General features: G+C 42.4%; 3 protein-coding genes and 2 non-coding genes across 7 annotated transcripts in view; 2 read left to right on the forward strand and 3 right to left on the reverse strand.

Annotated features, from left to right (window-relative positions):
* The first annotated feature begins 86 nt into the window (after positions 1-86).
* trnak-cuu (transfer RNA lysine (anticodon CUU)) lies at positions 87-159 on the forward strand. The gene has a single exon. It is a non-coding gene; the product is annotated as a tRNA-Lys (tRNA).
* Positions 160-917: 758 nt separating this feature from the next.
* On the reverse strand, positions 918-989 carry trnae-cuc (transfer RNA glutamic acid (anticodon CUC)). Its single transcript has one exon. It is a non-coding gene; the product is annotated as a tRNA-Glu (tRNA).
* Positions 990-6748: 5759 nt separating this feature from the next.
* Positions 6749-15354, forward strand: LOC100196840 (xeroderma pigmentosum, complementation group A). Its single transcript, NM_001141862.2, is given in 5 exon segments — positions 6749-7097; positions 13300-13405; positions 13696-13861; positions 14266-14383; positions 14827-15354. Coding segments are annotated over 5 exon segments (825 nt in total). The 5' UTR covers positions 6749-6817; the 3' UTR covers positions 14982-15354.
* An 890-nt stretch (positions 15355-16244) lies between these two features.
* saraf (store-operated calcium entry-associated regulatory factor) lies at positions 16245-19736 on the reverse strand. 2 transcript variants are annotated; one of them, XM_014209177.3, is made up of 7 exons: positions 19528-19736; positions 18970-19154; positions 18674-18854; positions 18249-18527; positions 17809-18052; positions 17091-17185; positions 16245-16798 (listed from the first exon to the last, which is right to left on the reverse strand). In XM_014209177.3, exons 1-7 carry the CDS (start codon positions 19592-19594, stop codon positions 16773-16775), a joined length of 1077 nt encoding a protein of 358 aa, XP_014064652.3. In that variant the 5' UTR covers positions 19595-19736; the 3' UTR covers positions 16245-16772.
* A 1431-nt stretch (positions 19737-21167) lies between these two features.
* The window catches only part of LOC106610066 (protein WWC2), a 45386-nt gene continuing 39414 nt past the window's right edge, over positions 21168-27139 (reverse strand). For both annotated transcript variants that reach the window (XM_014209198.3, XM_014209197.3), the window contains exons 19-24: positions 26436-26670; positions 26076-26243; positions 25828-25920; positions 25000-25251; positions 24296-24423; positions 21168-23831 (exon numbers count right to left, since the gene is read on the reverse strand). In XM_014209198.3, coding sequence (XP_014064673.2) covers positions 23765-23831; positions 24296-24423; positions 25000-25251; positions 25828-25920; positions 26076-26243; positions 26436-26670 — 943 coding nt within the window. In that variant the 3' untranslated portion in view covers positions 21168-23764. The remainder of the gene's footprint in view (positions 23832-24295; positions 24424-24999; positions 25252-25827; positions 25921-26075; positions 26244-26435; positions 26671-27139) is intronic.

The following is a 27139-nucleotide window of genomic DNA, read 5'->3' on the forward strand; positions in this document are numbered from 1 at the left end:
GTGGCAACACTTCACAACTGATATATTTAATTTTCATACTTTCCCGCCATACTTTCAAAATCATCTGCAAATACAGGTACTGATAGGCCCGGCTAGCTCAGTCGGTAGAGCATGAGACTCTTAATCTCAGGGTCGTGGGTTCGAGCCCCACGTTGGGCGCAGTTTTTTCTTTAAACTTTTCAAACAGAAAAATCATACATTTGGCACTTACGGGTGGAAGTGTGTTGCTTAACGACACATTTTATATGTAATCCCGCTACTATTGCGATCGCTTCATACTCCATACGTTCATCGTGGAAAATAAATGCTAGTGGGCGTGGCGTTTGGCAAGAGCGATGTGAATAGGTAGCAAGTCAGGTAGCTAGGTTCAATACAGGCATTTTTCTATCGCTTCTCTTAAAAATATTATTAATATAACATTGATGTATAAATATACCACAATACATGATGGTGAAAAAAAATTAGCAGAGGATGGTTTCGATCCATCGACCTCTGGGTTATGGGCCCAGCACGCTTCCGCTGCGCCACTCTGCTCCGGAGTTTTACAACAAATAATTGAGTTAATAAACCGAAAGAGAGGCAAACGTAACTTTATTACCAATTGCAGTATTTCTTTGCGAATCTTTTCTTTTTTTCTATATTATTTGTTTATATTTATTTCTGTGCCCATCATTTGTCATCATTACAGTTCAATACACTCCTACACTTCCCTTTCATTAACCTTTTCAGGAGGTAAACATGAAACAATACTCTTGTTTCGGATATACAATGTGCAGAAAATATATTGCATATGTATTTTATACGGGCTTTACGTGGTCTAATCATGCGTCCGAACATTACTAATAAAGATTTTTATAACTAACCTGTTGTTCAAGCTGTGTTACAAATACACGACTGAGAATTAAGAAAATATGTTGTTCCCTGACCGGGAATCGAACCCGGGCCGCGGCGGTGAGAGCGCCGAATCCTAACCACTAGACCACCAGGGAAGGCTATAAAGCTACGTACAGTTTGACTATTGATCTCTGTTACTCTCCGAATCCTGTTTTTCCAACTACTTGATCGTAGATGATGTTCTCACAGTGAAAACAATCTTTACTTGAACTTGATTGATCAACTCGCCCAGCTCTCCTGCATTAATTTACATCATTTGTATCATTTTGGGTTACTGCAGTTTAGTTTTGTGGCACTCTAACTTTGCCCATTCAGAGGGCTGTGAGATAACGTTGGTTTTCTGATGTAACCTCGGTTCTCTAAGTAGAGTAACTGGTCGCCAAACGACTGATAGTAATTCCTTCCCCTTAACGCGATGTGATAGAAAGCTTAATATCAAAGACTTTTACAGTCATGCCACATCCTTACTGTACCCGCGTGACCTGTCATTGTAAAAGGCTGATATACTTAAGCAACAAGGTCCGAGGGGGTGTGGTATATGGCCAATATACCAAGGCTAAGGGGTATTATAAATTAGTTACCAACCTAATTAAAGCAGTAAATATAAATACACCTCATGTAGCCTAGTCCATAGGCCTATATGTTTTGATAAGGTTTGTATCACAACTAAAGTGGCCAAATAACTTCTTAAAATTAAGCACATTAATCCGCTTTAAAAAGGGTGAAAAGACTAACTGGCATACATAAGCAGCGTGTGAGTTTCAAGTTTGGGGAAACTCGTTTTCACCATAAAAATGCACCTTTATAATAAAAGCATAATCGCATTTTTGGTCACTTTTGATAATGGTGTTTTCCGCTAATGGAACATTCGTGCTTATAGCCTGCTGCAGTGTGCGCATTGCTGCGCTTATAATGTGAAGAAATACCCTATAGTTTATCAGCATTTTAAGCTAATCGTTCTGATCTGTTGTGTCAGCCTCATTGCGTAAAATAGTTTTTTTGATGCTAGTGGTTGTATTAATTTGTCCCAGACCATGTTTTAAATATTTATTTCTTGCACAGAATAGAATAGGTCAACTTTTGTACTATGGGTGATAGTAGATTCCAATATCTTCAATATGTACCTTGGAATTGGATAAGGATGCACGCAGTTGCGTCCCCAATGTGTCTGTCTTCACTTGTAGCCTGTGAGAAAGACCCGATCATGTGATGGAGAGCCATGAGAGTAAGAGGTGCTTCGTAGCAATCAGGGAGAAGGGAATTATAATTATTATATTTAGCCCAAGGGCACAACGGCCACTGGCCGCAAAAGGCATGAATTTTTTTTAAATCAAATCAAATTTATTTTTATATAGCCCTTCGTACATCAGCTGATATTCTCAAAGTGCTGTACAGAAACCCAGCCTAAAACCCCAAACAGCAAGCAAAGCATGTGAAAGAAGCACGGTGGCTAGGAAAAACTCCCTAGGAAAAACTCCCTAGAAAGGCCAAAAACCTAGGAAGAAACCTAGAGAGGAACCAGGCTATGAGGGGTGGCCAGTCCTCTTCTGGCTGTGCAGGGTGGATATTAAAACAGAACATGGTCAAAATGTTAAAATGTTAAAATGTTCATAAATGACCAGCATGGTCAAATAATAATAATCATAGTAGTTGTCGAGGGTGCAACAAGCACGTCCGGTGAACAGGTCAGGGTTCCATAGCCGCAGGCAGAACAGTTGAAACTGGAGCAGCAGCACGGCCAGGTGCATAATGGCCACACAAAAAAGGATGCTGCCGGGAAACTCAAGGCATTATCAAGTGCTTGTCAAATTGTGAATGAGAGACTGATGAAATGTGTACAGCCTGCACAAAAAACAAAGCAGAGCGCATGCCTTTTTCAAATCATCATTAGAGGCGCATCATGCAACCTTACAATGTATTAAAAATCACATCAAACTAAATGGGGTGTCTCGGTTTTACATACAGAATAGTACAAAATGCTCTGAGACCAGGTTGAGAAAGCGCATGTGATTCTCCAACACACTTGGGTGAAACAATAGCCAATAGAAAGGCAATCTTGACTGAGAGCTCACATAGTTCAATTGAAGACGGGCTCAAATGGTGGGCTCATAAATGATCGTAGGACAACATCTAACTCCCATGAGGGTACTGAAGGAGCCCTGGGGGGCAGTAGCTTGCTGGCACCTTTCATGAATTGCGATACTAAAGGATGTGCCTGAGCTGAAGACGTCTATATCGGTAAACAAATACAGGACTAGCAAAGGACCACTTTTGTGATTTTTTAAAAACAAAAGGTATTGCAATGTTTACCAGCATTTGTAACTTCAGTCTGAAAATGATATGTACAAAACAGTTAATCTGATAATACTTGTGGAATATAAAAAACCTGCTTGATATGCCTATATGTTTTACAGTTTCTTGAAATACTTTGCAAATGCAACTTATTTCTAATGTGAAAACTAAAATGGTCTATTCATTATTTTTAGTAGATGCTCTTATCCAGAGCAAGTAGCAAGTCCATACATTTACATACTAGGTGCCCCATGGTAATCAAACCCACATCCCTAGTAAGTGGTTGTTTTCCATGTTATTTGATCAAGAAAAATATTTAATTTGATGTGGATGTTTGTGTCTTCGGACATAACTTTGCACCTTTTGATGTAGATGTTTGAGGACAGGGTTTTGTTCTTTCTGGATCCAATTAGAATGACAATTGCAGAGAAAGGGACAGGGCAACAACTCTTACAATTCCAGCTATTGAGTCCTGCAAGATACTGTTCTTAATTAGGCAACTACCTTTTTGCCAGAGCAGAGATGCTGAAAAAATGTTTGCTTTCACTACAGATGCCTATGTCGGTCTGCTAATACTAGTGAAGGTCCAGTGCACTACTTTTGTGAACAAATATATTTTATTCATCTTTTTTTTGTATTCTGATTTTGCAGGTGGTGCTGCAGCACCCTCAGCACCCCTAATTCCCGTGGCTATGCCTGGAATAGCTAGACTGTTCTGGAGTGGCCAGCCTTCGCTGGCAGATCTGAATCACATCCCTAACCAGGGGCGGAAATCCCGGGGGGGACAGGGGGGGACACGACCCCCCCATCCTGGGAAAAATATGATTTGTCCCCCCCAATATATCACTGAAACATAACTATGTAATTTAAATAATATTAATAATACGCAATGAAAGCAATTGTGCTGATTATAGACACTTAATAGCGCGTTTTTAAGTTTCAAAAGATTGCGACCCCCCCCACCCTTTGCCTCACAATGGTTTGATGCACTGCCAGTTCCTTAGCTTGCTAGGTAACAGAGAGGTCGTATCTACTGTAAGTTAGTGCTTCAAAGTCCCTGTGATAAGGTTAGCGATAAACTGAAATCCAAACTGAACAGAACTACACTCTCTTCTACCATTGTCTTAAATATATTTAATGGTCTCGTTGCAAAAGCTAAATTGTCGCAAGGGAACTTATATTTATTTATTTTATTTCACCTTTATTTAACCCGGGTAGCAAAGATTATAGCAAACACCACTGAAACTGAATTGGTGCTCGCTAGCTTTGCAAATTCAGCTATTGTTGGAAGCCAGCCAATATGAAACAAACTATTCAAATTACAAAAGGTTGCAGCATATGTTGTGTAAATGGTGAACTCATACAGCTGTCAACTCTTGTCATTTTAATCCGTTTCACATTTGCTAGCTACCTTTTAGATCGAAGCCCAAATAGAATGATTGAAGATGATAGAAGCCCATCTCCTACTGTAAATAACCTACACACTGTGTGTGTGTGTAGCCAGCCAGCCAGCCAGGTAGAAAAATGGCAGAAAAATAAAAGACGGACATCAGAGTATTTTTCAGTACACCAAAACGCAAAGTAAGAACCCTAGTAGCCTAATATCTCAAAGACAAGTTGATAAAATGTTCATAAGAAAGAAATGAAATTCTAATGGAAATGTTTCACAATGATGTCATTAGGCAGAGCAGGCAACAGATGGCACACAGACAGCAGAGTTGGGGACAGATATGCAGGGACAGACTGGCAGAGACAGGGAGTCTCAGGTAAGTTTGTTGAGTCTTTGTTTGGCAACATTATGAAAGGTTCTCCATTTTTTTTACTTGTAAAATAGGAACATAATTGGAAAATGCCATGGATACCCCCACTCTCAACTTAAACTGGTGACTGAACTAAGATTTGTTAAAGGCAATGGTATTGCTGTTGTGATTAGTTGTGTAGTTTTGGGTACCGGTAGTTAGGAGTACGGCAAACACCTTATTTCTTTGGTTCCTCAATATACAGTTACCATATTACAATGTAGGCTATGTGTTACAGCACTACTTTTGGTGTCCCCCTCAGGAATTGCTCTTGAGAAAATTTCATGTAATTGTCCCCTCCAAAGTTGATATCAGATTTTCGCCCCTGTCCCTAACCTACAGCGAGCACTGAAAACAACAGTTGGTGGAGGGCACCCCTAAAACATTGAAGAATTAGAGCAGTTTGCTGCTGAAAACTGGGCCAAATTGCCAGGTAGAAAGATGCAGCTGTTAGGGGTGTGTACGGGAGGCAAAGTCAGGTGCAGGAAAGCAGAGTGTAGTAAACAGGCACACTTTAATTCCGTTCCAAAAATGACAGCACATAAGAACAATAACGTGGCAAAAACACGGAACATAGCAAAACAATATCCACATAACAATAAACAATTACACACAAAGACATGGAGGGGAACAGAGGACTAAATACATGCAGTGATTACGGAATGAAAACCAGGTGTAATGGAACAAGACAAAACAAATGGATATATGAGAAATGGAGCGGCGATGGCTAGAAAGCCGGTGACGTCGATCGCCGAACGCCGCCCGAACAAGGAGAGGAGCCAACTTCGGTGGAAGTCGTGACAGCAGCAAGTTCACTAATGTCTACAAGAAGTATTTGTCGGGAGTTATCTGGGTCAAAGGCTGTGCAACAAAGTACTAGCTCCTGGGTGCCAATCATTTTGACAATGCCATGTCTTTATTTTCTAAATTAAAATTGTAAACTTAAGTTTACAAAAAAATATATATATTTGGCCGCAACTGTATGATTGAAATGTTGACAACACACTATATTATGCAACATAAATGGGTTAAACCCCATTTCATGCCCCATGGGGTCAATAATCAATATTCAGACTAAAGGTTGCCTATACAATAATGTCTGTAATAGTAATAAAAACTGCACTTGGTGATTTATTATCTCAAAATGTGTTTGGAACATGTGGGAAACATAATGGAAAAACCTAGATCATTTGAAATTCAAGAAAAACATTTTGGGGGATATTGCACACTACACAACACCTGAAAATGCATTAATTTCAATGTAATTGAAAATGCATATTTGGACACACAAAATGACCATCGTTTTCTCAAATTCAACATCAGTCCTCATTTAACAATGCTTACCTACCTATGAAAACCACTGAAGCAGACCTAAAGTAATTTATGTAATATATTTTTTAACAAGCAAAAATGTTATGCAAATTGCAATTCTAATATGGCATTGCTAATATGAACCTCTTGACTTCTCAACGGCCTGGTAGAGCCCTGTAATTTCCAAATTAAACATAAAGTTGAAAAAAAATGTATATTGGTAGTTCTTATTAGAGTTTACAGTGAAATCATTTGTTCAACATGTTTTTCTAGAAGTGACAGTTTAAGGGTTAAGATGTGGTTTTGTTTTTGTGCAAAAGCACAGGTGGATTGCTACTCTAACAGCTGTGTACGGGCTAAAAAAAAACAAGATCAAAACATCTCTGCCCTCCTTTCAACCCTGCCAGCTGTCTTTCTGGTAAACATCTTCAATGTCTTGCAATTTCCAAGACACTGGAGAGTGTAACCTACAGCTATCTAGTGTAACAGCTAGCTAGCTAGCTCCAGTTCTAAGTTTTGGGATGGATCTGTTGGAGCCCCTCACGCCGATGAATGATCATGCTGCTTCTCCTCCTTCAGAGCCCAAAGCCAAGAACTGCGATCTGTCCCCCGCTATGAGAGCCAAGATCGAACGGAACAGACAGCGGGCTGTGATGCTGAGGCAAGCCCGACTGGCCAACAGACCATCGGCTGGAGAGGGGGGTGGAACCTCGGCTAAAGTCGCCAAGACAGTCGACTCTGGTGGAGGGTTCTTCATTGAAGAAGAAGTGGAGACGCAAAGGAAAGTGGTGCATCAACCAGGTATGTGGATTTATAATCAATGAAACATTGCCGGGGGCTTCATGTCATACCACATGTCAGTTGCTGAGTGGAGTCAGTTTCTTTCAGTCGTTTCTAACTACCTACTACTGTAAATAATGGCCATAATAAATGATTTACGCACAGGTGACAACCAACCACTATCTGAATGACGTGTGTTTGACGACTATAGCACCTCTCCTCCTAGCACTCTTTCCAAACTAATTATAAGTTATATATACTGTGTGTGTATACTGCTCAAAAAAATAAAGGGAACACTTAAACAACACATCCTAGATCTGAATGAAAGAAATCATCTTATTAAATACTTTTTTCTTTACATAGTTGAATGTGCTGACAACAAAATCACACAAAAATAATCAATGGAAATCCAATTTATCAACGCATGGAGGTCTGGATTTGGAGTCACACTCAAAATTAAAGTGGAAAACCACACTACAGGCTGATCCAACTTTGATGTAATGTCCTTAAAACAAGTCAAAATGAGGCTCAGTAGTGTGTGTGGCCTCCACGTGCCTGTATGACCTCCCTACAACGCCTGGGCATGCTCCTGATGAGGTGGCGGATGGTCTCCTGAGGGATCTCCTCCCAGACCTGGACTAAAGCATCCGCCAACTCCTGGACAGTCTGTGGTGCAACGTGGCGTTGGTGGATGGAGCGAGACATGATGTCCCAGATGTGCTCATTTGGATATCAGGTCTGGGGAGCGGGCGGGCCAGTCCATAGCATCAATGCCTTCCTCTTGCAGGAACTGCTGACACACTCCAGCCACGTGAGGTCTAGCATTGTCTTGCATTAGGAGGAACCCAGGGCCAACCGCACCAGCATATGGTCTCACAAGGGGTCTGAGGATCTCATCTCGGTACCTAATGGCAGTCAGGCTACCTCTGGCGAGCACATGGAGGGCTGTGCGGCCCCCCAAAGAAATGCCACCCCACACCATGACTGACCCACCGCCAAACCGGTCATGTTGGAGGATGTTGCAGGCAGGAGAACGTTCTCCATGGCATCTCCAGACTCTGTCACGTCTGTCACGTGCTCAGTGTGAACCTGCTTTCATCTGTGAAGAGCACAGGGCGCCAGTGGCGAATTTGCCAATCTTGGTGTTCTCTGGCAAATCCCAAACGTCATGCACTGTGTTGGGCTGTAAGCACAACCCCCACCTGTGGACGTCGGGCCCTCATACCACCCTCATGGAGTTTCTGACCGTTTGAGCAGACACATGCACATTTGTGGCCTGCTGGAGGTCATTTTGCAGGGATCTGGCAGTGCTCCTCCTTGCACAAAGGCGGAGGTAGCGGTCCTGCTGTTGGGTTGTTGCCCTCCTATGGCCTCCTCCACGTCTCCTGATGTACTGGCCTGTCTCCTGGTAGCGCCTCCATGCTCTGGACACTACGCTGACAGACACAGCAAACCTTCTTGCCACAGCTCGCATTGATGTGCCATCCTGGATGAGCTGCACTACCTGAGCCACTTGTGTGGGTTGTAGACTCCGTCTCATGCTACCACTAGAGTGAAAGCACCGCCAGCATTCAAAAGTGACCAAAACATCAGCCAGAAAGCATAGGAACTGAGAAGTGGTCTGTGGTCCCCACCTGCAGAACCACTCCTTTATTGGGGGTGTCTTGCTAATTGCCTATAATTTCCACCTGTTGTCTATTCCATTTGCACAACAGCATGTGAAATGTATTGTCAATCAGTGTTGCTTCCTAAGTGGACAGTTTGATTTCACAGAAGTGTGATTGACTTGGAGTTACATTGTGTTGTTTAAGTGTTCCCTTTATTTTTTTGAGCAGTGTATATATATATTTACATATTACCGTTCAAAAGTTTGGGGTCACTTAGAAATGTCCTTGTTTTCCATGAAAACATACATGAAATGAGTAGCAAAATGAGTAGGAAATATAGTCAAGACGTTGACAAGGTTATAAATAATGATTTTTAACTGAAAAAATAATTGTGTCCTTCAAACTGTTCTTTTCAAAGAATCCTCCTTTTGCAGCAATTACAGCCTTGCAGACCTTTGGCATTCTAGTTGTAAAATTGTTGAGGTAATCTGAAGAGATTTCACCCTATGCTTTCTGAAGCACCTCCCACAAGTTGGATTGGCTTGATGGCCACTTCTTACATACTGTACCATAAGGTCAAGCTGCTCCCACAACAGCTCAATAGGGTTGAGATCCGGTGACTGTGCTGGCCACTCCATTATAGACAGAATACCAGTTGACTGCTTCTTCCCTAAATAGTTATTGCATCGTTTGGAGCTGTGCTTTGCGTCATTGTCCTGTTGTAGGAGGAAACTCCAATTAAGCGCCGTCCACTGGGTATGGCATGGCGTTGTAAAATGGAGTCATAGCCTTCCTTTTCAAGATCCCTTTTACTCTGTACAAACCTCCCATTTTACCACCACTAAAGCACACCCAGACCATCACATTGCCTCCACCATGCTTGACAGATGGCGTCAAGCACTCCTCCAGCATCTTAGAATTTTTTTCTGCATCTCACAAATGTTCTTCTTTGTGATCCGAAGACCTCAAACTTAGATTTGTCTGTCCATAACACTTTTTTCCAATCGTCCTCTGTCCAATGTCTGTGTTCTTTTGCCCATCTTAATCTTTCATTTTATTGGCCAGTCTGAGATAGGGCTTTTTCTTTGCAACTCTGCCTAGAAGGCCAGCATCCCGGAGTCGCCTCTTCACTGTTGACGTTGCGACTGGTGTTTTGCGGGTACTATTTAATGAAGCTGCCAGTTGAGGACTTGTGAGGTGTCTGTTTCTCAAACTAGACACTCTAATGTACTTGTCTTCTTGTTCAGTTGTGGACCGGGGCCTCCCACTTTCTATTCTGGTTAGAGACAGTTTGCTCTGTTCTGTGAAGGGAGTAGTACACAGCGTTGTACGAGATCTTCAGTTTCTTGGCAATTTCTCGCATGGAATAGCCCTCATTTCTCAGAACAAGAATAGACAGATGAGTTTCAGAAGAAAGTCCTTTGTTTCTAGCCATTTTGAGCCTGTAATCAAACCCACAAATGCTGATGCTCCAGATACTCAACTAGTCTAAAGAAGGCCAGTTTAATTGCTTCTTTAATCAGAACAACAGTTTTCAGCTGTGCTAACATAATGGCAAAATGGTTTTCTACTGATCAATTAGCCTTTTAAAATGATAAACTTGGATTAGCTAACACAACTTGCCATTGGAACACAGGAGTGATGGTTGCTGATAATGGGCCTCTGTACACCTATGTAGATATTCCATAATAAATCTGCCGTTTCCAGCTACAATAGTCATTTACAACATTAACAATGTCTACACTGTATTTCTGATCAATTTGATGTTATTTTAATGGACCAAAAAAATGCTTTTCTTTCAAAAACAAGGATATTTCTAAGTGACCCCGAACTTTTGAATGGTAGTGTATATTTGAGAGTTGAGATTCTTCAAAGTAGCTACTCTTTACCTTGATTACAGCTTTGCACAGTCTTGGAATTCTCTCAACCAGCTTCATGAGGTAGTCACCTGGAATGCATTTCAATTAACAGGTGTGCCTTGTTAAAAGTTAAGTTGTGGAATTGCTTTCCTTCTTAATGCATTTGAGCCAATCAGTTGTGTTGTGACAAGGTAGGTGTGATATACAGAAGATAGCCATATTTGGTAAAAGACCAAGTCCATATTATGGCAAGAACAGCTCAAATAAGCAAAGAGACCACCGTGTCTTTGTGATAACCAGAATAGTTCAACGGATGATCTCCGCATGTGTGGTTCCCACTGTGAAGCATGGAGGAGGAGGTATGACGGTGTGGGGGTGCTTTCAGTGGTGACACTGTCTGTGATTTATTTAGAATTCAAGGCACACTTAACCAGCATGGCTACCATAGCATTCTGCAGAGGTACACAATCCCATCTGGTTTGCACTTTGTGGGACTATAATTTGTTTTTCAACAAGACAATGACCCAAAACACCTCCAGGCTGTGTAAGGGCTCTTTGACCAAGAAGGAGAGTGATGGAGTGCTGCATCAGATGACCCGGCCTCCAAAATCACCCGATCTCAACCCAGTTGAGATGTTTTGGGATGAGTTGGACTGCAGAGTGAAGGAAAAGCAGCCAACAAGTGCTCAGCATATGTGGGAACTCCTTCAAGACTGTTGGAAAAGCATTCCTCACAAAGCTGGTTGAGAGAATGCCAAGAGTGTGCAAAGCTTTCATCAAGGAAAAGGGTGTCTACTTTGAATAATATAAAATATATTTTGATTTGTTTAACACTTTCTTTGGTTAATACATGATTCCATATAAGTTATTTCATAGTTTTGATGTCTTCCCTATTATTCTACATTTATAAAATAGTAAAATAAAGAATAATCATTCAATGAGTAGTTGTGTCCAGACTTTTTTTTACTTTTTATCTGTCTGTCTCTCTCTCTCTCTCTCTCTCTCACTCTCTCTCTCTCTCTCTCTCGCTATATATATCAATTGAAGTCAGAAGTTTACATACACTTAGTTGGAGTTTGGAGTCATTAAAACTCATTTTCAACCACTCCACAAATTTCTTGTTAACAAACTATAGTTTTGGCAAGTCGGTTAGGACATCTACTTTGTGCATGACACAAGTAATTTTTCCAACAATTGTTTACAGACAGATTATTACACTTATAATTCACTGTATCATAATTCCAATGGGTCAGAAGTTTACATACACTACGTTGACTGTGCCTTTAAACAGCTTGGAAAATTCCAGAAAATGATGTCATGGCTTTAGAAGCTTCTGATAGGCTAATTGACATCATTTGAGTCAATTGGAGGTGTACCTGTGGATGTATTTCAAGGCCTACCTTCAAACTCACTGCCTCTTTGCTTGACATCATGGGAGAGTCAAAAGAAATCAGCCAAGACCTCAGAAAAAGATTGTAGACCTCCACACGTCTGGTTCATCCTTGGGAGTAATTTCCAAATGCCTGAAGGCACCACGTTCATCTGTACAAACAATAGTACGCAAGTATAACACCATGGGACCACGCATCCGTCATACCGCTCAGAAAGGAGACGCGTTCTGTCTCCTAGAGATGAACGTACTTTGGTGCAAAAAGTGCAAATCAATCCCAGAACAACAGCAATGGACCTTGTGAAGATGCTGGAGGAAACAGGTACAAAAGTATCTATATCCACAGTAAAACGAGTCCAATATCGACATAACCTGAAAGGCCGCTCAGCAAGGAAGAAGCCACTGCTCCAAAACCACCATAAAAATGCCAGACTACGGTTTGCAACTGCTCATGGGGACAAAGATTGTACTTTTTGGAGAAATGTCCTCTGGTCTGATGAAACTGTTTGGCCATAATGACCATCGTTATGTTTGGAGGAAAAAGGGGGAGGCTTGCAAGCTGAAGAACACCATCCCAACCGTGAAGCACGGGGTGGCAGCATTATGTTGTGGGTTGCTTTGCTGCAGGAGGGACTGATGCACCTCACAAAATAGATGGCATCATGAGGATGGGAAATTATGTGGATATATTGAAGCAACATCTCAAGACATCAGTCCGGAAGTTAAAGCTTGGTCGCAAATGGGTCTTCCAAATGGATAATGACCCCAAGCATACTTCCAAAGTTGTGGAAAAATGGCTTAAGGACAACAAAGTCAAGGTATTGGAGTGGCCATCACGAAGCCCTGACCTCAATCCAATAGAAAATGTGTGGGCAGAACTGAAAAAGCGTGTGCGAGCAAGGAGGCCTACAATCCTGACTCAGTTACACCAGCTCTGTCAGGAAGAATGGTCCAAAATTCACCCAACTTATTGAGGGAAGCTTGAGGAAGGCCACCTGAAGCTTTGACCCAAGTTAAACAATTTTAAAGGCAATGCTGCCAAATACTAATTGAGTGTTTGTAAACTTCTGACACACTGGGAATGTGATGAAAGAAATAAAAGCTGAAATAAATCATTCTCTCTGCTATTATTCTGACATTTCACATTCTTAAAATAAAGTGGTGATCCTAACTGACCTAAGACAGGGAATTTTTACTAGGATTAAATGTCAGGTGTTGTGAAAAACTGAGTTTAAATGTATTTGGCTAAGGTGTATGTAAACTTCCGACTTCAACTGTGTTTATATATAAATACGAGCGTCTGCCAGCCTGCTGTATGTGATGTAGACAGTGTTGAGCTTTACTGCTCTCTCTGACTGTCCTCCTAGCCCCTGTGATAAAGGCAGACTATCTGGTGTGTGATCACTGTGACAAGTCGTTTATGGATTCCTACCTTAGCAACGGCTTCGATCTGGCAGTCTGTGACAACTGCAGGTAAAACCAGTGCTCTTCCTTCTTGTGTCAATGACATCAGAATATGCAACTATACAGATATTGTGTTACTTATATTAGCCTTGTATTTAAACTTGAAGGATATAAGAATAATAGCCTGGTCCAGATTAGTTTGTGCTGTCTTGCCAACTGGCCATTGTCACGCACACCACTATTACCATAGGAGTTGGTAAGACAGCACAAACTGATCTGGGACCAGGTTATAAGAGTAGAGGCTGCAAATGAGCTAGTATTCGATATTATCTCTTTCCGCTATGAATGCTCCCCACCAGAGACTACGAGGTTAAACACAAGCTGATATCCCGTACGGAGGCTAAGCAGCTCTACCTACTGAAGGACTGTGACCTGGACCAGAGGGAGCCAGTGCTGAGGTTTGTCCTGAGGAAGAACCCACTCAACCCTCACTGGGGAGACATCAAACTCTACCTCAGGCTCCAGGTAGGATGAGTTCACAGCCATTATTACTGCTTTTAACTCGCTGCTTTTCCTCATCTTGGCTGTGTCTGATGCCTCTTCCAACGTGCTTAGAGAGGAAGGTGAGGAAGCAAGTCTTTGGTGGCTAGTGATGTTTTCAGACACAGCCCTTGTCTTCACTTGCCACTGTACTAGTGTTCCCTTACTATTGTTTACAGCCACCCCATAATGGGTTAGTGGGCCATGTTTATTAGGCACCAAACAGAAGAAAGCATGCTGAGATAGGGGAAGGAATACCTAAACTTGTCTATAAGACATTTTTATTATCGTTTTCCGTTTCAAAACTTTTTCCGTTGCGTGCCCTAATGAACATGACCCAGGTGTATTTAGGTTAGATCAGTAAACATGATGTTGTGCTGTGTTCCCAGGTGGAGAAGCGCTCCTTAGAGGTGTGGGGCTCTGAGGAGGCCCTGGAGGAGGCCAAGGAAGCAAGAGAGGAGAACAGGGAGGTGCAGAAGCAGAAGCGCTTCAACAAAAAAGTCAAAGGTCAGTAACACTAATTGTTTTATTTATTAAACATGAATTAAATAGTGGGATTGAGACAGACAATAGGCTTTACAGACAACGGAACGACTGTGTTCTGATCCTCACTCGGACACAATGCCATTGAATCACGAAGTCATCTTTTTCTCTTAAAAAAACTCTCAGAAAGACGCACCCCCAGTAGATTGTAGAAATCAGGTGATTCAGTTTTATTTCTTTATTATTGACTTAAAGGAAAAACCTGCACACTGAGCTTGCCAGTATCACTTGAGATTATTCAGTTTATGTATTTTAAGTCAATAATACTGAAACAAACTATATTAAATAAATACAAATTAACCAAATAATTCCCACAAACCTGCAACAAGTAACCTCAAATGTGCGACTGCTTTTCTTATTTATGTATTTACAATTTGTTGTATTACAATTGTCGCCGTGGTGGCCAGAGCTGCGTTGTGCGGTGAGGAGAAGCATGTGGACCAAGGGAACCAGTGCTCACCAGCACGAGTACGGCCCTGAGGAACTAGTGGATGAAGAGGAGGATCTCTACAGGAAGGTCTGTAACACCTGTGGACACGAACTGACCTATGAGAAGATGTAGCCTAGTGTCCTTTAAACCTTATCCCGGGGGCCCACAAGGGGGTTATTTTTTAGTGGACCGCTGGTAGACGCCAGACGCGTAAACTGACATTCAAATGACTGTTACCTTGTACTTGACACATGCCTTGAAGCAAGGAGGCCTACCTGAAATCTTGTCTCAGCACATGCCATACACAATGCAGACATACATCAATATTTCTCTCTTACAATATGTTGTGCTCAGAAGCTGACGATAGCTGTTATACGGTAAAATATGAACTGTTAAGCATATTAACTTCCCTTTTCTATAGACCATTTGTAAAATCATGTAATATGTCAAAGGATTTGCATGTCTGAAATTACTTTTGAAATTGTAATAAAATGCATATTTTTCCATAACGTGATCACTTTTTTTGCAATAACTTGAACATTTAGTTGGATTACTGTGGATGGATAAAGCCAGGATTCAATCTGGACCGCAGAAGATCCGCGTTGTAGCGGTAAATTAAATTGCCTCATTATTCTGAGGTTGGTGGTTCAATCCCCATTTAATATTTTTCACAATTTATAAATATTTAAAGAGAACATTTAAATGTCAGATACATTTGAGGGGCAGATAAGATCTGTGTTCTGTAAATCTGGGCCCAGTCTTTCAAAAGTTCAAAAAGGCGGCATGTGTGAACACAAATGTGTGACGTCATCTACATCTCGATCGATTAGGCTGATAAATTGAGCAAATTGAGCAAAATAATGCAGAGTTCTAAGTGTCATAATTTCTATGTAGTCTACACTTTCCCGTTCTGAACTTTTAAAATCGAGTGGGACGGTTTTGGCTTCGTGACAATGACTACACGAGCAGCTGCTCACCCATTCGACAGCTCCAACGCAGTTACACCTCCGACATATCGCGTCAATAAGTAATACGATCTGCTATGCAGGTTATCCCGGAATTGATTGACTCGAGCCCATAGTTGTCAACCAGCTTCAGTTCGAGGTTGGATACATGGCCTCTCTAGCCTAGTCGTATGGGCCAGACTGCTCTCCCTCAGACACTGGGCAGAATCAAATCAGAATGCAAAACACAGCCAAACTCTGGACAGGTCAACTAGACAAAAAGGCCACACTTCTGAACTTACTTTACCACACCTCACATTTAGCTTCCATCTAAATTGTGCAGAGGGATATTAATGTCCTAAACTTCTAAAATCGTCACGAATAAGACGACATGATCAAACACAATCCTCAATATCAATTCATTTTATCAAAACGATTTACACAGTAAACATGTGTTTTGTTCGTTTTTAATACAAGAAAGAAAAGCCTTCTACATAATACGACCAGCTGAGGAATTCAGCAGAGGTTGTCCTACAATGACTGTACTAGTACTGCCATTGAAGAACACATTCACAGCAATCTGATAAATAAACCAGAAAAACATTTACACATAATTCCTTCTGAAGGAATTTTAGAAATTACCTTATCAAAAAAGCATCAAGGAAATATGTGTTAAATTCAAAACGCAAGTTAAAACCATTGAAACATTTGCAGTTTAAGGACACGGGTGACCATACAGGTAAGATGGATCAACTGTTAGTCGATTACACATTCCTATCCCGCAGACACTGAACATTTTAAGAGTTCTTGAGTCATTAAATCTTTTACATATCAATCATTGTAATATTGACAATTCCACATCAACCCTACCAAATTAAGGACAGACCACCTATGCTTGTCCCAGATCCCTGATGACATCACTTGGCTTTCTTCTGGCATCATGGAAAGCTGCCAATGACTTCCTGCCCATCTTCAACATCTATCTTCTCTTGGTCCCTCCAAAGCCTGACAAAAAGGAATCAGAAAGCCATCCTAAGAAAAACTCCCATAGAGGCAGGACGTGGGACAGAGTAACTGTGTGGAACTGAAAATAACTTCATGAAGGAGTCATACGAAACACATTTTATACTGTATCCACACAAACGTTTATATTTTAGACGTCTATGATTTTACAGTAATACACAATTTAGCAAGATCACTTGACTAATTTTACTAAATTGGACAATTTATAAACACACACACCAGTAAGTACATATATGCTCTGGCTACATTAGTTGTAGTAGTTGGGCAGCAGTACCTGAAGCAGAGCGTGTCCCGGTGCTGGGGGCTGGGGTCGGTGGTGTTCTGGGTGCAGAGTAGTTTGAGTGGGTGTTTGTGTACGGCGTCTGGCTTCTACAATAAACAGGGACATGAAAAAACACAACCAACAACTTTAGCTGTAAATCTGAGTAAAAATGTTGAAAAAATGTCAAGTCTAGTGATCGTCATGTTGGGCTCCCGAGTGGCACAGCGGTCTAAGGCACTGCATTTCAGTGCAGGGGGCGTCACTGCAGTCCCTGGTTCGAATCCAGGCTCCATCACATCCGGCTGTGATTGGGAGTCCCATAGGGCGGCGCACAATTGGCCCAGCATCGTCCGGGTTTTTTCCGGGGTAGGCCGTCAATGTAAATAAGAATTTGTTCTTAACCGACTTGCCTAGTTAAATAAATGTAATGTCCTACCCTTTCTCTAAGCCCACACTACCTGCCCATCCCTGTATGACCGATCCTTCCCAAAGAAGGGTCAAAGACACCGTATCATGCCAAACCAAAAGATATGCACACACCAGTGTTTCCCAACTCCAGTCCTCGAGTGCCCCCAACAGTACACATTTTTGTAGCCCCGGGCAAGCACACCTGATTCAACTTGTCAACTAATCATCAAGCCCCCAATGAGCTGCGTCTGTCCAGGGCTACCACATAAATGTATGCTGTTGGGAGGACTGGAGTTCAGAAATACTGGATTACAACACTGACCTTTGGCTCCCAAACAGATAACCGAGGACTCCTCCAGTCCCCATCCCAGTCCAGAAACTATTCCCAGTTCCTCCAGCAGCACGGGCCCCTGCAAAGGGCTGCTGCTGCCGTCCGCTGTAGTCACTGCGGAATCCGTACCCAGGGTTGGCACCGTAGCCAGCAGAACCAGCATATCCTCCGGCAGAACCGGGGAACCCGGCAGAACCGGGGAACCCGGCAGAACCTGGGTAACCTGAAGAGGAACCTAGGATAGAGAAAGATACCATTTACGATCAGTGACAACCTGGTCCCAGATCAGTTTGTGCCATCTTGCCATCTCCTATGGTCATGCCAATTGGCAATACACCACAAACTGATCAAGTACCAGGCTACATACCTGAACCATAAATATAAGCATAGGTGTGTAAGCAGACGGCGTAGGTGTATAAAGTTTAGTCTACCTGTGAAGTCTGGCTTGAATCCAGGAGGTGGTGGCCCATGGGGATTGTGGGTATTGGAGCCGTTATCAGGGAACTGCCCGTCTTGTCCTAGATTTGTCGGTCCACTCAGGAAAAGCTTGTACACACCATAGGCCAGAAACAAGAGCAGAGCGACTACCACTAACCCACTGGAATTTCCTTCCCCTGTAGAACCCTGTTGTCTGTTGTTGCTATGGTGATGCTGGTTGTTGTTGTCTGAGGAACCCTTGAAGAAGCTGGAAGCGAAGTCACTGAAGCCACCTGAGAAATCATGGTTTTGTTCAATGGTATCAAACGGAAGAAAACGTACAGAAACAGGGAGGGAACTTATCCGATAAGACAATCGTTATTGGTTTCCGTCCCATAACGTTGTGAAACATTTCACAACGCTGGGTACTATGACCCACCTGTTGAGCCGTGTGAGCCCCCCTTGTGCCTCCTCTTGCCTTCCTCAGTCAGCTCCAGTGAGTACTCCAGTCCACAGGAGCCCTTCAGGATGTAGGAGTCATCTGGATGGTTGAATCCCTCACAGCTGACCTCTATCCGTCCAAATTTGTAGGCGTTGTCCATGTCTGTTTTGCACTCCCACTGAAAGTGAAACAAGGATCTGTGCCATCTTGCCAACGGTCATTGTGCTAGATCTGGGAGCAGGCCTAATGTAGCGCTACACCCTTTTCCTCTATCTGCAAGTGTTCAGTCTTACCTGCGCGTCGACTCCGTCCCAGCCTTTGTTTTTGCATTGAACCACTTCAGGAATGAAGGATCCACAGCCGGCTGAGCCTCCAACACACTGCAGCTGAGGTACAGCACTACTGCGTCTGGCAGTGGTGTACTTGCCCTTGTACAGGGTGAGTACCTGCACGTCTCGGAGCAAAACACTACCTGGAGCTGTATAGAGAGGAATAATTATTCTCCATTCCAGGCATTAAGGCTGAGCAAGTAGGCTGATGAAAAACGTATGGCAAATTGGCAATCTTCAACAACTTAGTTATGTGTAGAATATGTTCATAATATAATGTTGCCTGAGCCTCCCTTGTATGCATTATGGATCTTTGATCTTTACGGCACAAAAGCAAAAGGCCCGCAGCTATTCTTTATCATGAAAACTAATATCCACCTGCTTAGTTAGCCATTTCTAAAATTGGTACAACGAACAAGAACCATAGATATTTTAGATATAATTTTGTAGCCTAAACGTTTTGCAAGAAAGAGAACTAGATTCCAGAAAGCTAATAGATATTATGCGGAAATAAACACTGGCCTTCATTCCAACTTCTGATGTGAGCTACAGAGAGGAAAAGCAAAACGATTTGAAGCAATCCCTTCATCGTTGGTATTCTTCCACCAAATCCTTCAGACGTCGTGGTGTGTAGTCAGTTATAAATGCTAATTTGAACAATATCCTGGGCAGGAAAAATAGATAAGTTTACTCGACTGATTAAACGTCAACTTCCGGGTGTAACGTCATCTGTTTTGAGCAGGAATGAGCCAATCACGAGCAAGCACGACAGTGCTGTTACGTTCATCGCTCCGTGGCGCCCTCTAGCGTACATATCTAGGTGGCTAATGATAGAAGAGAGGATTATAGTCATGTGATGTACTTTTAGGCCAGGCTAATGGAGATGGTGTTTATCCAGATTACTTTCCTTTTTTGTCCATATAGTCTTGCTCTATGGGTTCTTCAAAGTTGGAATGTAATATAAGCCCAATGTTCATATGATTGGAATTAATACCAATACTGTACTTGATAAATGTGAAATCAAAAATACTCTGACAAGGTTGTTTGTTTTAGTTATATATATGTAATCAATAATGTGTTAATTGGATTTGCCCCAAACGTAACACTTTGTATTCATGACAAAATGTAATACATATATATTCATTACATTTTGTCATGAATACAAAGTGTTAGGTTTGGGGCAAATCCAATTAACACATTATTAAGTACCACACTCCATATTTTTGAGCCTAGTGGTGGCTGCATCATGTTATGGGTATGCTTGTAATCGTTAAGGACTGGGGAGTTTTTCAGGATAAAACATTTAACAGAATTGAGCTAAGCACAGGCAAAATATAGGAAAAACTGGTTCAGTCTGCTTTCCACCAGACACTGGGAGATGTGTTTTAGGTAATACTTTAGTGCCCTGTTAGAAACAGGCTGCATGTTTTGGAATATTTTTATTCTGTACAGCAGTGGAGGCTGCTGAGGGGAGGGAGGATGGCTCATAATAATGGCTGGAATGGCATCAATGGAATGGTATCAAACACATCAGATATTTGGTTTCCATGTGGTTGATACCGCTCCATTCGAGCTATTATTATGAGCCCTCCTCCCCGCTGTACAGGCTTCCTTCTTTTCACTATGTCAATTAGGTTAGTATTGTGGAGTAACTACAATGTTGTTGATCCATCCTCAGTTTTCTCCTATCACATCCATTAAACTCTGTAACTGTTTTAAAGTCACCAATGGCCTCATGGTGAAATCCTTGAGCAGTTTCCTTCCTCTCCGGCAACCAAGTTAGGAAAGACGCCTGTTTCTTTGTAGTGACTGGGTGTATTGATATACCATCCAAAGTGTAATTAATAACTTCACCAAGCTCAAAGGGATATTCAGTGTCTGCTTTTTGTTTTTGTAACCATCTACCAATAGGTGTCCTTCTTTGCGAGGCATTGGAAAACCTCCCAGGTCTTTGTGGTTGAATCTGTGTTTGAAAATCACTGCTCGACTGAGGGACCTTACAGATAATTGTATGTGTGGGGTACAGAGATGAGGTGGTCATTCAGAAATCATGTTAAACACTATTATTGCAAACAGTGAGTCCATGCAACTTGTGATTTATTAAGCACATACTCCTGAACTTATTTAGACTTGCCATAACAAATACTTATTGACTCAAGACATTTCAGCTTTTCATTTTTAATTAATTTGTAAAAAATAAAATTGAAAAACATAATTCCACTTTGATATTATGGGGTATCGTGTGTAGGCCAGTGACACAAAATCTCAATTTAACCCATTTTAAATTCAGGCTGTAACACAACAAAACGTGGAAAAAGTCAAGGGGTGTGAATACTTTCTGAAGGCACTGTGGGTCAGTTGTATAAAACATATTTGATATCAGTGTGTGTCTTTAAACTAGCTGATCATCAGCGGGGAAACAGTGAGTTAACATTTGAACCATCCATACGTTGCTAATTAAAAAGGTCCGGAGGGGGCATGTCTTTACAGAACCAAAACATAAATAATATAAACACAAAAAATAAATACACTTTTCCGCCTACCCACAATACAAATCCATGTTTATCTTCCTGGTCGATATTGTGAGGCAACGTTGTATTGGTAAACTAAACGGATGTGAACACATTTGATTGGAAGTGCTATATATATCTTGAGTCCAGGGGTAGCTATGCAAACTAAGTACAATACCACAGATACTGTTTATGCTCACAGTTCAATCAGATGTTGGCTCCTATTCAAGCGTTTCAGAGTAAGAGTGCTGATCTGGAATCAGGTCCCCCTTCTTATTCACTATGAATTAAAAGTTAAAACTGATCCTAGATCAGCACGCCTACTCTGAGAAGCGCTTTGAATACCAGCCTTGTTGTTCCTTAGCTATTAGCTGTTAAAAAGGCAAAGTAAAAACAATACTGTTTGTTCTCTGGTTTACAGACACACAAACAAAACATTAGATACAAAATAAAGAGAAGAAATCACAAAGGTCAATCGTTGTCCTATTATTCCGAAAAATAAAGCAGGAGACTCCTTGGAGAAATAAATATAATGAATTACTGGAGTACAACAACACATTATTATACAAAGAAACTGATGTATACTGAATATTGTAGCTTTCATGTCTATGATAAAAAAACAAAAAAGTCTTGATTTGACTTTGTCTGAGTCCGAAAAGCCGCCCTGTTTTCTATATAGCCCACTGCTTTTGACCAGGGCCCATAGGGCTCTGTGCTTTTGACCAAGGCCCATAGGGCTCTGTGCTTTTGACCAAGGCCCAAAGGGCTCTGTGCTTTTGACCAAGGCCCATAGGGCTCTGCTTTTGACCAGGGCCCATAGGGCTCTGTGCTTTTGACCAAGGCCCATAGGGCTCTGCTTTTGACCAGGGCCCATAGGGCTCTGTGCTTTTGACCAAGGCCCATAGGGCTCTGCTTTTGACCAGGGCCCATAGGGCTCTGTGCTTTTGACCAGGGCCCATAGGGCTCTGTGCTTTTGACCAGGGCCCATAGGGCTCTGTGCTTTTGACCAAGGCCTATAGGGCTCTGCTTTTGACCAGGGCCCATAGGGCTCTGGTCAAAAGTAGTGGACTACATAGAGAATAGAATGCTATTTCAGACCCTTAAAAACACTGGAAGGCTGGAAATGACATGATTTGGGTCCAGTATGTTTCCTGCATTGTCTTAGGTTCTCTGGACTAGATCAGTCTGTAACAAAAGGCATTAACACAGAGGTTTTTATGTTCATCTTTTGAATAAATACTTCAATTGTTGGGAAACAGGTGGGAAAGGAAAACCAATCTTACAAATGAAGTTGCAGAGTGAATTACAAAATAGCCTGGTCCCAGATCAGTTTGTGCAAAAACATATCCTGGACCAGGCTAATAACTGACAAAACATTTAACTATAAAATTGAGACTAGAGCCCAGCGAACACAGTAATAATTAGCGTTGCGGCATGTAGGTGTGAAAAAGCATGAAGCCATAGAACAGTATCAGTGCAGTATCGCAGAGATAGATAGAAGTGGAAAAGCGGTTACATTACATTCACAAGGTTTATGTTTGTTTTGTTCTGAATGAGAGAGAGAAAATAGCAGAGCACCAGCTTTGGACAGAAGACATTATATATGATATACTGTAGTAGGTCGCCTTCTCTCTCACACATACGCACACTTAGCTAACACTGATGCCCAATACCAAGTCAACCCCTAGCCCCTACCCACTATACACTTCTGGAGATCAGAGAGGATTGGATACATGGAAGAAATACAGTGAACATTCCATCAGGACTAGCAGAGGCTAAGTGTCGTTATTACCATATAACTTACACCTTTCCAATCCTGTTAGATCTCCATAAGTGCGTAGGGGGTAGGGGTTGATTTGGGACTGGGACTGAGACTCACTCAATCTACCCTGCACCCTGCCCTGTGGTGCAGTTCCACCACAGGACACCAGAGGGCGACAAACACACTCTTTCCCCCCCCCCCCACACACACACCACTCTCCAACACACCTTATAAAACTGTACAGAAAAATCACGAGCAGAATACAAGTACCAAAACAACTCTATCTTGGGTTTTCTCCTGATACAAGAAAGCCATTATTTAGTTTCTTTTTCTTTTCTTTACAAGATATTATTCAATTACAACTTATTATACAAATGCATAAACTATAGTGTACAAACTATTTGATTGTTTTCATTCAAAGTAACTACACTATTAAAATACTCTGCTATAAAAAGTTTGAAAAATACTTCATTGTTTCACTATGTAATCATACATCATCAGCCGGTAGGGATGGTATATTGATCTTAGCTCGTGTGAAGTAGGCCATCTTCTCCCTGCAAAGAGAGAACAAATGGCTATCAATCAAGCAAATGTATTTATAAAACCCTTTTTACACCAGCAGTTGTTCACAAAGTGCTTTTACAGTAACCTGACCATCAAGGCTTATCAGGATGGAGCATAAGTTCAGAGACTATAGCCTGTTTATACCTGGTTCTAACATGATCATGTTCACATTCTGATTGTGCTCACATTTTTTTGACAGGTGTAGACGATTAAAAGACGTACTGGGATCTGATTGTGATCAGATCTTAGAAGTGTAAACAGATGAGATCAGGTCACGATCGGGAGAAGATCAGGACGAAGGACGCATGTTAACGGCAGGTATAAAACAGGGCTTATATGACCAGTAGGGTTAGTTACCCAAGATGGCGAGACAAGATACAAAACAGTTCAAACCCTATGGTCAAATAGTTGTCCATAAAGGCATAGGGGCTGGACGGAGGGATGTCTGTCTCACCTGAAAGACTGGACCTGCAGGGGGACCATCTGGCTCTGCTCTCTTAACCGACACACGTCTTTGGAGGCCCTCCTCATCAGCTTCTCAGCCCGCTGCTCCTGACGCTGCTGCTCCTTCGACTGCTCCGCCTGGGACGGAGGGAAAGAGGGAGACAGAGAAAGTGTTCATTGAATGAGAGAGACTGATAAGATTCGAGAGAGAATTCCATAAAAGTGAGAGCAAGAAAGTATTTCACTTCAGTTGCTCTGAAATGCAGGATACATTTGTCTTCCGACTGATGTGGACTCTGCAAATGAATGGTTTCATTCTTTATACAAAATCTTACTATTCAAGTTGCGACCTGGGTAACGCTTTATTTATTTTAAAAGGGTCACTTCAGGTGGAAGCGAACGGCACCAGATTATACAGCCATTAAGTCTCTTCAGTGCCTAATCAAGCTTGAGAGAAAACCTGGGGCCAGAGGCCTGGCATTAACTGCCGTTAGCTGCTATTAGTGAGAGTGGCTGATGGCATGGTAGAGTGCCTGGAGGGGCATAAGGGGTACAGGGTATCCTTACACAAGCAATCAGATCCCGAGTGCCATTCAAACCATTCCAAAACATTGTGATGTCGAGTGGCCTTGGCCTAGTCATATCACAGCTGGAAATTAGCTGTGTGCATGCATGTGCATACTGTATCTATCACACGTCTATCCGGCCACGTGCCTGTCTCTCGGCCTGCTCCAGCAGCCTGTGAAACCTGTGGTCGTGCAGCACGGACCCAGGCAGCTCCGTCTCTCCCCGGGCCTTCAGGGCCTCCAGGTGGGCCCTCAGGTCCCTCAGGGCCTGGAGCTCGTCGTTCAGACGGCTCTGACGCGTTCGCGAAGCCTGGAGGGCCAGCTCCAAGTCCAGGGAGGTCCGGGAGTTTGTCTGCCCGGCTCCACCACGCCTCCGCACCACCACCGGCTGGCACAGGGTCTGAAGGAGGGAGAGAGAATGAAAGAGAAATGCATAAATATTTGGTTCCTTATACTGCATTGTTTTTTGTTTTTTATAATACTTTTATTATTTTCCAATAAAAAAAATAAGACAAAGATACAATGAATGTCAATGTATTTAGAGGACATAACAAAACTTAACTCATAAATACAAAAAATGAAAAATCCTACTAGGTGGTACGTACTATAAGAAGACAGCATATAGTCATTACAAGCAGTGTAGTTAAACCCCAAATAAGTATTGAGTGGAGTACAGCACAGAGTAGCAGCAGATCATCAACCCAGTTATGAAGGGGGACTAGACCATTTATCCAGTATCGGCTGCCATATTTAGTAAAACATTGGACTTCTATTGGAGGTATTGTATGGAATATATTGCACATTGTTGAAGAACATTCTCAACATTGCTCTTCAGATTATGATGACTTTCATGGTATTTATTGCAACGATCTGGTGCTCCTTTGCCTGATGAAATGTCCCCCTTCATTGGCCAAATCACTCCCATTAAGTCAACTGAAACCGAATGCAATAAAGACATAACAAATGTTACACTCACCCTCTTAACCCTGAGGCTGCGTCTCTCAGAGGTGTTCCGGACAAACGGGCACTTTTTGGATAATGTGGAGCTGTCGCTATCGCTCCGGTTCAACTGTAAGAAGGAGAGAGGGAAGAGAGAGGGAAGAGAGAGGGAAGAGTGGAGAACAGGAACGATCCACTGGTGTTAGTCTGGGATTGGGGTGTGTGAGCGTGTATCTAAAAAAATGAAAACATTTCAGTGTGTGTGTATGTATACAACCCACTCACCCTGCAGATGTACTGGTTGCGCTCCCCAGGGGAGAAGGTTTGAGACCTCATGATCATACTGTTCCGTACGAAGCCTCTCTGAGCGCTGCGTGGTCCTGGTCCCAGGCTGGGTCTGTCTTTAGGCCTCACCGCCACACCACTCATCTCTGTGTTCGTCTCCGCATCCACCTGGAGAAGGGTAGAGTATATTACAGCTACAGAGATGTGGGTCCACTAAATAAAAGTGGACTTTTTGAAGTGTGTGTGTGTGTGTCTAGATCTAAGGGCTATGGGTTCCACATTAAACACACCTCTCGAGGCCAGATTTCTCCATTCAGCCGGGTGTGTGTGTGTGTGTGTGTCAGAGCTCACATGGCTTACCAGTGTTGGTCCTTCATTTGCCTGAGGGAGTCTCTCTTTACATCTCCTCTCCTCCTCTTCCTCTCTGGCTGGCTCTTCTCGACACCCCTCCTCCCGCTCTTCCCCTCTGTACACCTGCCCAGGGCCAGCAAACTTCGTCTCTGCCTTGACAGAATCTTTCCTCTCCTCCTCCCCCTCTTCTTCCTCCTCCAGTCCGAGGACCAGTTGAGCGCCGTCTTCTCCCAGCATGCTCAGCCTGTCATGAGAGGATTGGTCAGGGTCAGCCATATTGTTACATGCAATGCAACCTGTCCATTCAAAATGTTACGGTGTGTATGCTCACAGCGAGAACATTTTTATGTTTGAGTAAAATGTTGATGTAGCCATGTTGTACGTCTTGAAAGCAAGAGTGACCCGTCGTTTTGCGAGAGGAAAATGTCCCCCGAAGGTGTTTATTTTTTTTATTTTCTTTCATTTTAAATGTTTAATTGAATATCAAAACATACAATCTACCACCTGCAGTGAAGCCACTCAATTCAGTCATCTAACCATCTCCCATCCAGAGCGGCCCACAGCATCAACCAGGGCCAAGCGCCCTGCCCAAGGTCACGTCGACAGATCTCACACCAAGTCAAAAGGTGTTTGTAATGGTCATCTGTGAGGGACGTGTCAGTACCATTGGTCTCTGTCCACGCCCAGTTGGCTCTGCCTCGCCACCTGTGATG

Source organism: Salmo salar, chromosome 08 (genome assembly GCF_965601325.2).
Source record: "Salmo salar chromosome 08, fSalSal1, whole genome shotgun sequence".
Classification (NCBI taxonomy): Eukaryota; Metazoa; Chordata; class Actinopteri; order Salmoniformes; family Salmonidae; genus Salmo; species Salmo salar.